The sequence below is a fragment of the Podarcis tiliguerta genome, assembly GCF_965153285.1.
Source record: "Podarcis tiliguerta genome assembly, chromosome: 11".
NCBI classification, from domain to species: domain Eukaryota; kingdom Metazoa; phylum Chordata; class Lepidosauria; order Squamata; family Lacertidae; genus Podarcis; species Podarcis tiliguerta.
Window position 1 is genome coordinate 53,045,984 of NC_139544.1, and position 17,422 is coordinate 53,063,405.

Here is a 17,422-nt window from a genome sequence, read left to right on the forward strand (position 1 = left end):
CTGCTGCTGTTATTTGTGCCCCACCCATTTGACTGGGTTGCCCCAGCCTCCAACATATTTAAAAGTATTAAATCTTAAAAAGCTTCCCTATACAGGGCCGCCTTCAGATGTCTTCTAAAGGTTATATACCGTATTTTTCGCTCTATAACACGCACCAGACCATAACACGCACGTAGTTTTTAGAGGAGGAAAACAAGAAATAAAATATTCTAAATGAAATAGTGGATATATGATTTTTGTGGTTCATGCTGTGGCCACAGACATGTGATCTGACAGGGAGTTTGGAGTAGCCCAATGCAAAAATCCTGAGGATCCATGTGGATCCATGCTTTGTAACCACAGAGGAGGAAAGGAAGGGGAACCATGGATCCTCTGCTCACGGCTGCAGCAGATCCCACCCGCAGGCATTCGCTCCATAACACGCACAGACATTTCCCCTTACTTTCTAGGAGGAAAAAAGTGAGTGTTATGGTGCAAAAAATACGGTAGTTACTCATCTCCTTGACATCTGATGGGAGGGTGTTCCACAAGGTGGGTGCCACCACTGAGAAGGCCCTCTTTTCTAATTGTAATTGTAATCCTGCCCGATGCTGAGCACTGCAATGAGCCTTTAGAAATGTGTCTTTCCATAGGGGGTGACAGCTGTCTTATGCTGTGTTCACCTAGCCCTGGCAGCAGCTCTCCACCGTTTCAGACAGGGGGTGTTCCCAGCCCCACCTGGAGATGCTGGGGTTTGAACCCAGAGCTTTCTGTATTCAGAGCAGAGGCTCTACCATTGAGCCACTGCCCTTCCCCTAAAGAATATCCTATGTATTGTGGCACCCAGAACTGGACATAATACTCCAGGTGTGGTCTGACCAAGGCAGAATAGAGTGGTACTATTACTTCCCTTGATCTGGACACTATGCTTCTGTTGATGCAGCCTAGAATAACATTAGCTTTTCTTGCTGTTGCATCACACTATTGGCTCATGTTAAGCTTGTGGTCTGCTAAGATCCCTAGATCATTTTCACATGTACTGCTGGCAATCCAGGCATCCCTCATCTTATATTTGTGCACCTGGTTCTTCCTGCCTAAGTGCAGAATCTTACATTTGCCCCTACTGAAATTCATTCCCTCGCTTAACTTTTGCTATAGTTACTCCTGTGAAATTTGCTATAGTCTCCGCTTCTTCCTAAACATGTTGTTGAATAACTGCTGTACTCTGTCCCAAAGTGGCAAGAGTTTGATCGTGGCAGCAGCATTTCAGAGAGGTCTCTTTGTTATAGCCAACATAAAGAATTGCTTTGGGAGTTTGCATGATGAAAGGTGCTCAGTCAAAGCAAAATTGCTAGTGTTATTTATTATTATTATTAAAATGGCGCCCGCGCAGACACGAGCAGACGTACAGCTGAGCTGCTCGCTGGAATAATGTGCTAAATGTCTGCTCTTGTGCATTTGACTTCATGATAAAATAATGGATCACTTGCTGCGGGATTGACAGCTTTGATGGATTTTATAATGTGGCGAATACCAGGAGGCGGCGTATTTCTGCTATTATGGTGCATCAAGGGCTACTCAAAACTGCTCATTGATTCTGGATTTGCAAATATTAAATGTTGACAGCAATTGCTGAAGATTTTGAGCCACAGAAAAGAAACTGGCGAGCAATCCTGGAGTTTCTAATTCAGTTCTGGCAAATTGTGAACTTGCCAATATATTTATATTTATATTTATATTTATATTTATATTTATATTTATATTTATATTTATATTTATATTTATATTTATATTTATATTTATATTTATATTTATATTTTTTATATTATTTCACCCAGCCACTTTGGGCAGCTTCCAACACACATAAAAACATAATAAAACATTAAAAACTTCCTGATACAGGGCTGCCTTCAGACCAGTTATTCACTGAAGGGGGGGTGAAAAGGCCTTCCACAAGTAGGATCCAGAATTAGGAATTCATTTCAGGTTGAAATCAGTGATCCCATGCACCTCCTTGGTGCTGGGAAAACGAAGGTGACCTCTGCTTAGTGTCAGGGACAGGAAACTGTTTTGTTTTCTTCAACCAGAGGGCAAGGTTCCCTCATAGACCATGTTCTCCTTATGCTAGAGGAGGGTGAGGGTCAGAAGCAAAAATTGGTGGGGCAGCAGATGTACACCAGGGGACATTCCAGGTACACAAAAGCCAGAGGATGCTATATCACCACCTATTACCGCATCTCTCCATCCTTCAACCTGGCACGCGATAAGCATTGTTACACTTCAGGGACACATTCCAGCTAGTCAAAAGCATTTTCCCTTCACTTCTGTGCCCCTGACCCACCCCCCAAAATGCATGGGCCGATTAGAGAAGTTGCCTGGGGAGAGGGAGTGAAGTTTGGGGAGAGTCCCAAAGGCCAGATTGAGAGGGCTGTCAGCCCACATCAGAAGCTCCCCTTGCCCTTGCAGAATGTGATTAAGAATGCTTTAGTGTTTCCAAATCCAGAAATTGTTTGCAAGATCCTCATAGCGATTCTTTTCTTGCAATGCGCTAAATTTCTCTATTTTCACCCCACTTTCGGTTACAGTTTAAATTTTAGTGAATGTTGAAGTACTCCTAGGGAAGTCGTAGAATCGTAGATTTTGAACCGGGAAGGGCGGGGTATAAATATATTATTATTATTATTATTATTATTATTATTATCCAACCCCCTGCAATGCAGGAATCTCAACTGAAGCATCCATGGCAGATGGCAACCCAACCCCTGCTTAAAAGGAAACTCCCACAGTCTTATCTGTAGGAAACCTTCTCTGGTTGGGCAAATTTCTGTCCTCATTCCATCAAGAAAGCACTTATACAGTTGACTCAGAGATACTACGCTGCTTGGCATTGTTAACAGTTGGGCTGCCTGAAAAAAACTGCTGTTAGGGCTTTTAGATGTATTGCATTGCCACATTCATAGGTGCTATAAATTTGTTTCTTTGCAGCTTTGACCCAAAGAGAGCAGTCCAGCAGCTGAGAGCCTGTGGCGTCTTGGAGACTATCCGCATCAGTGCAGCTGGCTACCCGTCCAGGTACCATATCTCTGAAACTCTCTTCCGCTGTGTTGTTTTTAGTGTGTGTGTATTGAAATTAGCAAACACAAAAGCAGAATAGAATCCGGGGATAGGTAGAAGGTAGCCAGGTTGGTTTGTAGCAGATCAGCAAGGATACCTGTCTTCTAGTTATTTACCGTATTTTTCGCTCTATAAGACGCACTTTTTCCCCTCCAAAAATTGAAGGGAAATGTGTGTGCGTCCTATGGAGCAAATGCAGGCTCCTTGGCTTCAGTGATAGCAACGCTAAGCCTCCGAAGCACAGAGGGAGCGCTCCCTCCGCGCTCCGGAGGCTTCCTGTAGCTTTCGCTGAAGCCTGGAGAGCGAGAGGGGTTGGTGCGCACCGACCCCTCTCACTCTCCAGGCATCAGGGATAGCTGCCTGAAGGCCTTCGGAGCGCAGCTCAAGTTCCTGCTGCGTTCTGGAGGCTTCAGGTTCCTTTCGCTGAAGCCAGGAGAGTCTTGCTCTCCCGGCTTCAGCAAAAGGAACCCAAAGCCTGAGAAGCGCAGCAGGAACTTGCGCTGCACTCGGCAGGCTTCAGGGATAGCTGTGCACAGCCCCTCCGGCAGGGAGAGGCTGCACACGGCTATGGCTTCTTTAGCCCCGCGCAGCCTCTCCTGGCAAGATGAAAGAGGAAGCCAAAACAGCAAGCGGGATCCACCACGCTCACTGCCTTGGCTTGTGGCATAGCTGCGTGCAACCCCTCCTGCAGGGAGAAGTTGCATGCAGCCTGTACACTGCTCTTTGGGGCTGGGGGGGGGGAAATAAGATGTTTTTTCTTGATTTCCCCCTCTAAAAACTAGGTGCACCCTATGGTCCGGTGCGCCCTATGGAGCGAAAAATACGGTAACCATGGCAGCAGCAAGATGACTCCCCCTACGCCATCTCCTGGCCCCTGAATTGTTCTTGGGGATAGGAGTAACCAAGAGTGGGGTTTTGTACAGAAAGACTATAAGCTCAATTCAGCATTGATTCTATTTTTTAAAAAATAAAGAGCACCCAACTTCCACAACACCCTCGGAGGGGGAAAAATAATTTCAAGGAGAAATCCCAGCAGTAACTATTTTTTTTTCCGGCTACAACATAGCGGTGGCCTCTTTTAACAACCCACGCTCCATAAAATTTCAAGTGACAAGTCTGTAAGTGAATTAAAGATTGGCCAGTCATCTGGTGTTCTGCCACACGGCATGTTTAGCATCATCATCTTTAAGCCAGTCCCCCCAACTGTCTTGTGCTAATGTAGTTTGCAACGATTGGCTTACAGATAAAGCAAGGATAGAGACAGGTTTCTGTTTGGAATTTGCACCACATTTTGGGGAGCTTGGAGTTACAAAAGAAACATTTCAGGGCTTGGTGAAATTTTGCACATCCCAGGTATAAATCAAGAGATAACGGTGACAAGGGCAAGTCATCTTTTGAGGGTGGGAGTGCATCTGGCTTCACCGCTGAGCAGTTTTCGTGTTTTACTATCGGCATAACGATCAGCTTTATCATCTGCAGCAATGGGATTATAAACGTAAGGCTACTGTAGTGGCGAGTCCTCATGCCACTCTCCTCCCCCCCCCCTTACTTTTGCCTCAGAATGTAAATGTGCATTAGCAACAAGAAGGGGAGAATGCAGAGTGTTCTCTATGGGTCCCCAGACAGGCCAAACTTCCCTCATCTCATTGTATCTCATTATACGCTCTTCCTAGTGACATTCCGTGTGTTGACATTCTGGGTTAGCGAGGGCTGCTTTTCCTCCTTACTCTTGAGAAGAGCACCTCTGCCACAGCCACTGTCCTGAGTTTATAACAATATCTGGACTTTCAGGGGATTCAATTGTGCAAACCTTTAAACTGCTTTTTGAAACCCATTTATTTTCGGCCACCTTCTCCGTTTTTATTCTGGCCCTTTGACAGTTTAGATATACAGTATATATATTTTAGGACCCGTTCTACTTGTGATTGGGGTTTGTTTTAAACTGTTTTAAATACCATATTTTACATTGCCGTAACCTGCCCTTCTGGTGAAGGGTGGGTACTAAATATGATGAGGATTACGAAGGTGATGATGATAACAACAACAATCATTGTTAGAAAAATTATCTGGTCCTCTGTCTGCAGGAATTTTATATATTTCTTTGCAAGCAGTTCCCTGCCCCATTACAGGTGTTAATACACTAATCTCAGCAATTATTCCCATTCTTCTACAGTGGAAGGCTAAAGGTGTGTCTACTTAACATTAAGCTCTAATTAATACTGGCTAAAATGTCCGCATCTCATTGCCATTCACCTTACAGTTTTCTCCTTTCTATAACTGCCAACTAAGATTTCACTTCACATATCTGACAACGCAGGCTTGAGTCCATGAGAGCTTTGAGAGCCTTAATAAATGCGTTAGTTTCGGAGGTCCCACAAGACTCTCTTGATTGTTCTTGCTGCAGAAGAGACTTAGCATCGCTACTTCTCTGGAAATTACTCATTTTCACAAGCCCTTGTTTGCAAATGGTTGCTAATGCTGCTGCCATTATTGGGTGTGTTTTTTTAGATTATTGTGTGCATTCCGTTTCCTGCCAACCTAGCAGTTCGAAAGCACGCCAGTGCAAATAGATAAATAGGTACCACTCCGGCGGGAAGGTAAACGGCGTTTCCGTGCACTGCTCTGGTTTCGCCAGAAGCAGCTTAGTCATGCTGGCCACATGACCTGGAAAAACTGTCTGTGGACAAACGCCGGCTCCCCCGGCCTGTAAAGCGAGATGAGCGCTGCAACCCCAGAGTCATTCGCGACTGGACTTAAAGGTCAGGGGTCTCTTTACCTTTATGCATTCCGTTTATTTTGCTGTATTGTGAACCTCCTTGTGTGTGCAGAGAACGCCCAAAGGTTGCTTGCAAAATGAAATAAGCACTTACAGTAGGACTTGCATGATCTCCACCCTGTGTCCCTCCCAAAGAAGGATATAGAAAGATGGCGAGCCTTGACAACTTAGATCATGGGTAGGCAAACTAAGGCCCGGGGGCTGGATCAGGCCCAATCGCCTTCTAAATCCAGCCCACGGAAGGTCCGGAAATCAGCGTCTTTTTACATGAGCAGAATGTGTGCTTTTATTTAAAATGCATCTCTGGGTTATTTTTGGGGCATAAGAACTCGTTCATTATTATTTTTTCCCCAAAATATAGTCTGGCCCCCCACAAGGTCTGAGGGACAGTGGACCGGCCCCCTGCTGAAAAAGTTTGCTGACCCCTGACTTAGATGTTTATTCCAGCATACTCCAGGAAAAGCTTAAATCCACACTTCCTTGGGCTTCTTCTCTTCCAGTCCTTCAAGGCTCTGAGTCACATCTACTCCCGCTATACTTTGCCCATCGGGACTGCATCTCTTGCCACCTGTTCTACGTCCATTGCATGCCTCTTAATGCCAGATTCCGGAAGTCACAGGTGGGCAGAGTGCTATTGCACTCAGGTCCTGCTTTCGGGCTTTCCATAGACTAGTCACTGTGAGGACAGGATGCTGGACTGATCCAGCAGACAGTTCTTACGCTCACATGTCTCACTGCTGTCTCTGCTGGTTTCTCAATAGGGATGTTGTTAAAGCAGTCCCTGTCCACTTAGCCTCCAGCTCTGTCCTTAGCCGAGTGCTGACCATGCCGTCGCATAGCAGTTAGCAGCCTCAAATAAAAAGCAGGAAGGTGTGTCATGAGGTTTCTTCTTCGTCTGCCTAGACCAGCCTCGTTTAATCTGCATTTCATAAGGAATTCCAGACATTACTGCTGAGCTAGCAAACTGGAAGGCTGTTAATCGTATATAGTCCACACAAATAAACCATCACGATAAAAGTTCAGTGGAGCTTTAATAGAGAATTATACTTTCCCCCTGTTATTTGCGGTTTTATTCATTTTTTTTACAGCCTTTCCATTACTAAGCCCTCCCAAAAGCCATGAAAGACATGCATATAATATTTATGGCAGCCTGTCTAAAGAGACTTGATGGGCCTAGGAATGTAAGATTCCATTTAATCGCCAGGACAGTCTTCCTATATGGGCAAGTTCTGTGCCAATTTACTTTGAAGCGAGGCTTGGTGACCCTGGGCCAGTTTATACCATCTGCAGATCCTAGTGGTGACAGCTTTTTCCTGAAATGCACAATTTCAGGCTGCAGGTGAAGGGTTGCTTGTTTTAAGGCTCTGCTGTCACAGAAACCGCCCCACATACAAGTGGATCACAAGCTCCTGTGGTTTGGGCTTAGCAGCACTTTCTGAAACACAGCCCTTCCCTTCTCCAGGGTTTGCTCTTCTCTGAATTTTGCAGTTCTCCAGCCAAGTGATATGTGCAAGAATGCCTGCAACAAGGCAAATTGTGCATTTAAATGCATACATTACTGTAAATAATATTAAAAAGCATTACAGCAGGTGGAAATAGAGTCACACACAAAAAAGTGCAGATTACTGAAATTTGCATACAAATATATGTACAGTGGGACACAGGTGGCGCTGTGGGTTAAACCACAGAGCCTAGGACTTGCCAATCAGAAGGTTGGTGGTTCGAATCCCCATGACGGGGTGAGCTCCCGTTGCTCGGTCCCTGCTCCTGCCAACCTAGCAGTTCGAAAGTGCAAGTAGATAAATAGGTACTGCTCTGGCGGGAAGGTAAACGGCATTTCTGTGCGCTGCTCTGGTTGTCCAGAAGCGGCTTTGTCATGCTGGCCACATGACCCGGAAGCTGTACTGGCTCCCTCGGCCAGTAAAGCGAGATAAGCGCCACAGCACCAGAGTCGGCCACGACTGGACCTAATGGTCAGGCGTCCCTTTACCTTTACCTTTATGTACAGTAGGAGAAATTTGCAGTAAAATGCTGGTGAATCTTCACGGGGAATTTAAAAAACAACACTCAAACCGCTGTGGAAAAAGAGAAACTGAAAGAAACCAATATTGACAGAGTCGCCTGTCCCTAATTGCAAATTTGTGTGTGTTTATTATGTATTTCTGAGTTCACCTGGCTAGAATTAGCGCATAGTGACAGATGGCCAATAAATAAACCCTGAAAGATATCTGCAGCTTCAGGTCCCTTCTGGACATCTGAAGGCAGCCCTGTTTAGGGAAGCTTTTAATGTCTGATGCATTACTGTATTTTAATATTTTGTTGGAAGCCAGCCAGAGTGGCTGGGGAAGCCCAGCCAGGTGGGCAGGGTATAAATAATAAATTATTATTATTATTTGAAACCAATGCTGAAAAATGCTCCTCTGCATTTCTGGGCACCTTAAGGTCACGGCGTAAGGCAAGGGTCTAACAGACAACCAGGATACTTTTAAGTTCCTCCTGGGCAGATGGCTGAACCACCTGCAGCTGCCTGTACATGTTTCTGTGTATAGGATACCATGTACTTCAACATGGCTGGTTTCAATGTGTCTGCATGGCATTGGTGAAGGAGTAATTACCGTTTCAGTTGTCCCTCACTGAAATATTGAGAGTTCAGGATCACCTTGCAATCCCTTGACAAAGCTGCTGCAATGTTTCTTGTTCCCTTTGTGTAATTGAGAGAGCAGCTTTTTAATCATTTCTGATTTCAGAGAGCACTGGCAGAACAGGAACCTTCAAAACTATAAACACTGCAAAACTGGATACGCTTAGTTGTGGGTTTTTTTGTGCCATGAAATACTAGATTTCTGCATAAATGTGATAGAGACTAAAAATGCATAATTCAGTTTGAAGCGCTGCTCAGGAGTAGAGGGGTATGTTCGTTATTAGAATGTACCATGATGAATGCACCATCCCTGAGAAATGGACAGTGTATCGATCACAGCCTTTTTTGTTTAAAGCAAGGAACACTGTCTCTTACTTCTTGAAAACCGTTTTGAATCAATTTATCTTCGTTCTAGAAGTGCTGGCTACATTTGAAAGGTAATCTTTAGAAACCATGAACTTGAATAGTGGAACTCCTCACCTATCACTCACAAGCTTCCTTGTGTGCAAACACTTTCGCTTTAAGATCAGTGAGTCAATGCGCAGCTGTTGCAGAAGGGTCAGTCATAAGAACAGAAGAGTTATCCTTCCTAGACCAGACCAGTGTTCCTAGTTCTGAGGAACCAGACACAATCTGGGAAGCTCATCAGCCCAGTGTCAAAGTGATGATCTTCCTGTTTCTCTGTCTCCAGAGGTATACTATGTGTATGGCAAGTGAAACCTGCAACAAAATGTTGCAGTATAGAAGGCTCCTTGTTTAGGGTTCCAACTGGCCTTGCCCTTTACTTGGATACTCTATTCCAGTGGTTCCCAAACTTATTTTTTTGCACAGACCGGTTGAAAACGGCTGGTTGTCTTTGTGGACCATAGAATGATTTTTATGTCTGTTTTAGCAGTTGTAGTGTACTGTGCGAGATGCTGAGTGTTTTTTTAATTGTGTTTTTATTGCTTCTTTTATTTCTTATCTTGCATTCCATAGAATTCAAACTTTGTTGTTGTTTTTATTTAAATCTGTATACTGCCCTATACAATCTCAGGGCTGTCCACGGGATAAAACAATGATTTTAAAATACAGAATACATAATCGAAATAAAAACAATAACCCAGTATCCTCCCCAACACATTTTAAAAGGGCATTGAATACGAAATAAAGAAATAAACGAAACAATAAAGTTCCAATTAAGATCAATATGAATGTTCAATGCAGACATGCCTGAATGAAGCTTGAAGGTCGTTTGGTGCTCCATGAACCACAGTTTGGAAATCTGTGCTCCATTCCTTTTCTTCCCCTGCCCCCCAACACCCCCCCCCCAAAAAAAAACCCCAGTCCGTCAACATTCTGTGGTCCTTATTGGAACTGCTCTCTTTCCCCTCCCCAGCCTACAAAGTTGTTTTATTCTTCTGCCAAATGATGGTTCCTCCAGTCTTGCAGAAACTTTCCCCTTGTGCATAGACAGAAAGGTCTGTTTTGTCTAGGAGTGCCTTCAGTCAGTATTTTGTGGGTGAGAGTCAAGCACGGAGAGTAAAGCACAACACCAGAACTTTAGGTTTGCACAGTTAAAGTGAATTATTAAAGTGCTCTGTAGCCCTAACATAGGTCTGGGAAGCCTCCAGATGCTGCTAAACTGCAACTCCCATCACCTCCAGCAAGCATGGCCAATGGCCAGGGATGATGGGAGTTGTAGTTCACCAGCATCTGGATGGCTGAAGGTTCCCACCCCTTTGCCTATTGAATCATTTTTAATGCCTTTTGTGGTTTGGAAAGTGATGAAGAATGTACCGAAAAGAATGGGATGAAGGAATAATGACATATAACAAGAAAACATTGTTTTGTTGTTGTTGTTTTGTTTTAAAGAAGCCTACCATAAACAAATCAAGGTGAGCACAGGATCGTATGATCGCCCTCTGAACTTGTTGTTGCGTTGTTGTTTAGTCATTTAGTCGTGTCCGACTCTTCGTGACCCCATGGATCAGAGCACGCCAGGCACTCCTGTCTTCCACTGCCTCCTGCAGTTTGGTCAAACTCATGCTGGTAGCTTTGAGAACACTGTCCAACCATCTTGTCCTCTGTCGTCCCCTTCTCCTTGTGCCCTCCGTCTTTCCCAACATCAGGGTCTTTTCCAGGGAGTCTTCTCTTCTCATGAGGTGGCCAAAGTATTGGAGCCTCAGCTTCAGGATCTGTCCTTCCAGGAAGCACTCAGGGCTGATTTCCTTCAGAATGGATCGGTTTGATCTTCTTGCAGTCCATGGGACTCTCAAGAGTCTCCTCCAGCACCATAATTCAAAAGCATCAATTCTTCGGCGATCAGCCTTCTTTATGGTCCAGCTTTTACTTCCATACATCACTACTGGGAAAACCATAGCTTTAACTATACGGGCCTTTGTTGGCAAGGTGATGTCTCTACTTTTTAAGATGCTGTCTAGGTTTGTCATTGCTTTTCTCCCAAGAAGCAGGCGTCTTTTAATTTTGTGGCTGCTGTCACCATCTGCAGTGATCACAGAGCCCAAGAAAGTAAAATCTCTCACTGCCCTCTGAACTAATTGGAGCAAATACTCAAGAAAGGTCCGATATGGTCTAAGCACTGCCTAAGCTTTGTGCAAGAAAATGAGCACAAATGCCGAATAACCAGGTCGTCTGGAGCAGCCGTAAATAAAGTTCCTGTTCTGAAAATCAGTTTGCTGTTAGTGTACGGGATAGCCATTGTTAAGTCCATCAATCAATAACTTTTCTAATCCTTTTTTAAAAAGTCACATAAGCTCAGCAACCATCACCCTCATGCTTTGCGGCAGTGAATTTTGTCAAGTACGTGCTAAATGAAGTTACTTCCTCCTGTCAGGCCTGAATCTGCTGATAATCTGTTTCATTGAGTGAATCGATGTCAGCTGGCAGAAGTTGCACTCAGAGTCACTGTTCTTCCCAGGAAAGCAATACAGAGCATAAAGATTTAGTATCTAGATATTCTTTAGGTATTTGAGGTAGAGGTGGAGGAGGCGGGAGTCATCACAGAAATGCTCGATAAAACATTTGCTTATGGTTTGGCCTTAACAGATACAAGGCAATTTTCTTGGCCTAGTTTTCAGTGCTGAATCCCTAGCCGGAATTAAGATTGCCGGAAAAAACATCAACAACCTCAGATATGCAGATGACACAACCTTGATGGCTGAAAGTGAGGAGGAATTAAAGAACCTTTTATTGAGGGTGAAAGAGGAGAGCGCAAAATATGGTCTGAAGCTCAACATCAAAAAACCGAAGATCATGGCCACTGGTCCCATCACCTCCCAGCAAATAGAAGGGGAAGAAATGGAGGCAGTGAGAGATTTTACTTTCTTGGGCTCCATGATCACTACAGATGGTGACAGCAGCCACAAAATTAAAAGACGCCTGCTTCTTGAAGAAAAGCAATGACAAACCTAGACAGCATCTTAAAAAGCAGAGACATCACCTTGCCAACAAAGGCCCGTATAGTTAAAGCTATGGTTTTCCCAGTAGTGATGTATGGAAGTGAGAGCTGGACCATAAAGAAGACCAATCGCCAAAGAATTGATAAATTTGAATTATGGTGCTGGAGGAGACTCTTGAGAGTCCCATGGACTGCAAGAAGATCAAACCTCTCCATTCTGAAGGAAATCAGCCCTGAGTGCTCCCTGGAAGGACAGATCCTGAAGCTGAGGCTCCAATACTTTGGCCACCTCATGAGAAGAGAAGACTCCCTGGAAAAGACCCTGATGTTGGGAAAGATGGAGGGCACAAGGAGAAGGGACGACAGAGGACGAGATGGTTGGACAGTGTTCTCGAAGCCACCAGCATGAGTTTGACCAAACTGCGGGAGGCAGGACTAAATGACTAAACAACAACAACAACAAAGTTTCCAGTGTGTGTGTGTGTCTTGCTCTTCCCTTTCCATCCTCATTTTTACCCCTCTGACTTGGGATTGCTGTTTGTAACACTCTGCTGCTACACGACAGCAGCAGGACCTGCTCATTCCATCTCCTTGGATGGGTTTGGAACCATTTATTTGCCCAAATTTATTTTCCAACTTTTCGTTTCCGCATTGTTGGACACAATTAAGTTTATTTCCCCCTGGAAGGAAGCTTGCGGCAGTTACACTCCCCCCTCCCCCCTCTCTAAGCATTGTGGACTTTTCTCCAGCTTTCTTCTTTTGACTAAGAAGTTCAGAGACATTTGAGATGGCAAGTGGGTTAAACTGGGTTAATTCTTGCCTATTCAGTGTGTGTGTTTGTGGACGGGGTGGGGGTATGAATTGCACCATAGAGTCTTGGGGAAGTGCAGCTAAAGAGGGAATGGGTTAATTTTGGATGAGTATAAAACCCAGATGAGCTGTGAGTACCGTTTCGTGTGGATCCTCCGTTCCAAAACTTGAGAGCTGTTTTGAGAGCTGTGCTGAAAGTTTTAAAAAGGAACTTCCCTCATATTGAATTTGACAGGCTACAGGGACTCGCCTTTTCCTTGCAGTTCCCTCCTGCTTCTACAGTGAGGGGGGGGAGTATTTGATCCCCTGCTAAATTTGCCTGTTTGCCCTCTGACGAAGAAATGACCAGTCCATAATTGTAATGGTAGGTTTATTGTAGCTGTGAGAGACAGAATAACAACAGGGAAAACCCCAGAAACTCAGAAGACAAAAGTAAGAGACTGATGTGCGTTATAATGAGTGAAATAAGTATGTGATCCCCTATCAACCAGCGAGATTTCAGGCTACCTGGTATCTTCACAAGCTGAGATTAGAAGCACCTGCTGTAAGGGAGAGGCCTTACCTGTAATCCCAGCTCTTTACAGGTGTGTGCAAACCTGGTGGCCACCTACAAGAAACGTCTGACCTCTGTAACTGCCAACAAGGATTTTGCCACCAAGCACTAAGTCATATTTTGCAAAGGGACCAAATACCGTATTTTTTGCTCTATAAGACTCACTTTATCCCTCCTAAAAAGTAAGGGGAAATGTGTGTGCGTCTTATGGAGTGAATGCAGGCTGCGCAGCTATCCCAGAAGCCAGAACAGCAAGAGGGATCACTGCTTTCACTGTGCAGCAATCCCTCTTGCTGTTCTGGCTTCTGAGATTCAGAATATTTTTTTTCTTGTTTTCCTCCTGCAAAAACTAGGTGCGTCTTATGGTCTGGTGCGTCTTATAGAGCAAAAAATACGGTACTTATTTCACTCATTATAATGCACATCAATCTCTGACTTTTGTCTTCTGGGGATTTTCCTGTCGTTATTCTGTCTCTCAAAGCTACAATAAGCCTACTATTAAAATTATGGACTGGTCATTTCTTTGTCAGAGGGCAAATGGGCAAATTTAGCAGGGGATCAAATACTTTCCCCCCTCACTGTATTACTGCTGTCACTGCCACAATCATGATCTCTGCTGCTGGTGGCCGGCTACCTTTCCCCTTGTCTTTCAGCTGCCTTCCTCTCCAGGCAAAAGAAACCAGAGTGGAAGGAGGTAATAATGCCTTCCTCCGTGAAATGGAATAAACTGAAGGAACTAGGGTGGGGGGCAAGGGACACGGGTGGCGCTGTGGGTTAAACCACAGAGCCTAGGACTTGCCGATCAGAAGTTCGGCGGTTCGAATCCCTGCGGCGGGGTGAGCTCCCGTTGCTCGGTCCCTGCTCCTGCCAACCTAGCAGCTCGAAAGCACGTCAAAGTGCAAGTAGATAAATAGGTACCGCTCCGGCGGGAAGGTAAACGGCATCTCCGTGCACTGCTCTGGTTCGCCAGAAGCGGCTTAGTCATGCTGGCCACATGACCCGGAAGCTGTATGCTGGCTCCCTTGGCCAATAAAGCGAGATGAGCGCCGCAACCCCAGAGTCGGTCACGACTGGACCTAATGGTCAGGGGTCCCTTTACCTTTACCTAGGGTGGGGGGCACAAAATCAAGCACATAGCAATTAAGGGGGAAGTCTGAATGCTGCCACCAGTAACTGGGGTGAACTCTTGCTCCTATTTGCCCTCCTGCCCCCTCACCCTCCCACCCCTTGGAAAGATTTCCGTACCGCCGAAAATCGGGGCAGCATACAACTATACAACATAGAACACCATTTAAAACAATGAAAACAACCATTAAAGTGACTGGCTAACCTGTTTAAACAGCAGCAAAGCTCTGTCAGCATAACAATGCATTCAAGAGATGCCTGACAGTCAAAAGCAAGGATGCCTGCCAAATCTCTGCTGGAAGAGTGTTCCAAAGAATGGGACCAGCGACACTAAATGCCCACTAAATTCTAGCTGTAATATGACGGTCAACTAATATCACTCCTGCAGATGATCTGGGAGATAGAGGCTCCAGCGGTCCTTAAGGAATCCAGAACCCCAATTGCCCAACACAAGCACCTTGTATAAGACTCAGTAGCATATGGGCAGCTCACGCAGATGTTTTAGCAGAGGCGCTGAGCATCTCCTCCCATCATTCTGCACCAGAACATGATTCACACCTGGTCAAACTTTTTGTCTGATTGGCAGCGACTCTCCAAGGTCTCAAATAGTGGTTTTTCCCATCTCCTGCTATCCAGTCCTTCTAGCAGCAGATGGCCAAGGACTGAACCTGGGTCCTTCTACATGCCAAACAGGTGTCCTGCCACTGAGCATAAGTCCCTCCCAAGGAGGCTGCAAGTGTCTGAAAGGCAAGAGGCCGTGTAAAGGTACCTGGGACCTTCTGCATGCAATGCTTATGCCCTATGACTGAGCTGTGTCCCCATTCCTTTGACTGGGCCAGTTAACGCCATGATTTCTCCCAGTATAGGAGCAGCCGTGGCCTGTGCTTATAGGTGCACATATGTGTGACTGAATGGGGAAGAGAACTAGGATATAGACAGACACTTTGAGTAGTAATTTGCACAACAACATGTGACGCAGAGACAGAACCAATCACAAGAAAGATGCAACAAATCAGGCCCATTATGCGAAGCTATAATTCAGTAACCAATTGACTACATAGTTTGGCTTCAGCGAGGGGTGGGGGAATTTTAAACCTTTGTTAGCTAGGCACGTAACTCTAGTGCCTCTGGGTCTATTCTAGGTAGAAGATCTGCAGCTTTGTGTCTAGCTAATGGCCAAATAAATTCCCCTGATGAAGACGGCTGAAACAAGTTGGGAATTGCTTCGCAAATTTACTGTTTATCGATGCTTGCCTCTTGCATCTTTCCCGGGCTGTGTGCATTGAGTGCTTGAAAACTCAGGAACCCTAGAAGTAGCTGAATTAGATATTTGGCATTGTGCAGAAGGCTTTGGCTCCCTGTCATACCGCCTTGCCCATTTTGCTCAGCTGGCGATGTAAAGTAGTAAAAAATTGGCAGAATAAATTGCGGGAAATTCTGCACATTTGCAAAACTACGCAGGTTGCAGAATTCAGCTTTTCTCGGTGCAAAATTTGGAATGCCATGCCATCGAGAGTTTGGAAACCTTTCGGCCTCTGTGCCACAGAAATTCATACCCCCCCCCCCATATTTCCAACACATATTTTTTTAAGTACACTAGTTGGCTGTGCTGAATGTTGATGATAAACCTCAGCCTTTTATAGCCAATAAAATAGTGTTTTTCCCCCTAGCCTTTCTCTGAACATATTATCACAAATATCTGTGATGGCTCGCCTGCCTTCACTGGTTCCAAGCTCACCTCATCCAATATATATAACCTCATCTAGCCAGGAGCGGTTGGGATTGTCACATGAATGTTCCAGACTTCTCACTCATGCCTCTTCCGTTCATCTGAGCTGTCTGTCGGATGCTGCAGCCTTGTACCAGTTTGGTATAAAAATCACAGCTGCTAAACTTTTACAGACATTGCACATACATAATTGAAATGTTTTCCACTGGCACCCTTTTTTCAGACTGTTTTTTTTTTCATAATGTGCCTTACGCTGCCTTGTGGTCCCTTCTAGGAAAACAGGGACCATAGATTACCAAGCTTTATTTATCTTTATATAGAGGGGGATTTTTTTTTTAAGGCTTGGACATTGCAAGAGCCTTGGACATTGTAAACAGTTCGATGTGTTCTGTGCCGACTCTGCCACAGTAATATTCTTGAACTTTATACCTGTAAGAGCCGGTTCCCAACAGTCCGTCACACCTTAGCATGACCAAAAAATATGCAAACTGGCTTACAATGCATAGATTTTTCTAAAAAAAAAACAACTGCAGACATTGTGGGGGTTGGTGCAAGTAGGCTCACAGAGCTCTGTGACTTAGCTTGGAAAATGGAAGAAGAGTTTGGATTTGATATCCCGCCTTTCACTCCCTTTAAGGAGTCTCAAAGCGGCTAACATTCTCCTTTCCCTTCCTCCCCCACAACAAACACTCTGTGAGGTGAGTGGGGCTGAGAGACTTCAAAGAAGTGTGACAGGCCCAAGGTCACCCAGCAGCTGCATGTGGAGGAGCAGGGAATCGAACCCGGTTCCCCAGATTACGTGACTACCGCTCTTAACCACTACACCACACTGGCTCTCAGGGTATGGACTAGCCCAGGGTAGTCATTGTCATGCCTTCCAGATGCTGTGGACTCCCAATTCCTATCAGCCCCAAATAGCATGGAGAACAGTCAGGGATGGTGGGAGTTGGAGTCCAACAACATCAGGAAAGCACCAGATTGCCTACTTGTGGACTACCCTGTAGAGCTGCTGCAGTTGGACATACTGGGGTATATAGACACTCTTTTACCCAATCAGGACCCTAAACATTGAGATGGAGAGGACCAACCTGGTTCCATCCTGTCACAAGCAAGCCTGCTTCAACCTGAAAAGGGGCTTGTGTGAGCCATTGTTCTGCCAGGACCTCCGCCGAAGCAGCCAAACACTCCAGGAAAGAAGGGGAGAGTCATTGCGCCTGAAGCCCACCTTCGATTTTTGAAGGTTATTGGAGGCGGGCTATTGCTTTTTGCAGAGTTACTGGCATTTCGACAGTCCT

At 45.1% G+C, this 17,422-nt stretch overlaps 1 protein-coding gene across 1 annotated transcript in view; it reads left to right on the forward strand.

Annotated features, from left to right (window-relative positions):
* The window catches only part of MYO5B (myosin VB), a 268,746-nt gene that overhangs the window by 170,630 nt on the left and 80,694 nt on the right, over positions 1-17,422 (forward strand). Inside the window, exon 16 of the mRNA XM_083404620.1 lies at positions 2,915-3,051. Coding sequence (XP_083260746.1) covers positions 2,915-3,051 — 137 coding nt within the window. The remainder of the gene's footprint in view (positions 1-2,914; positions 3,052-17,422) is intronic.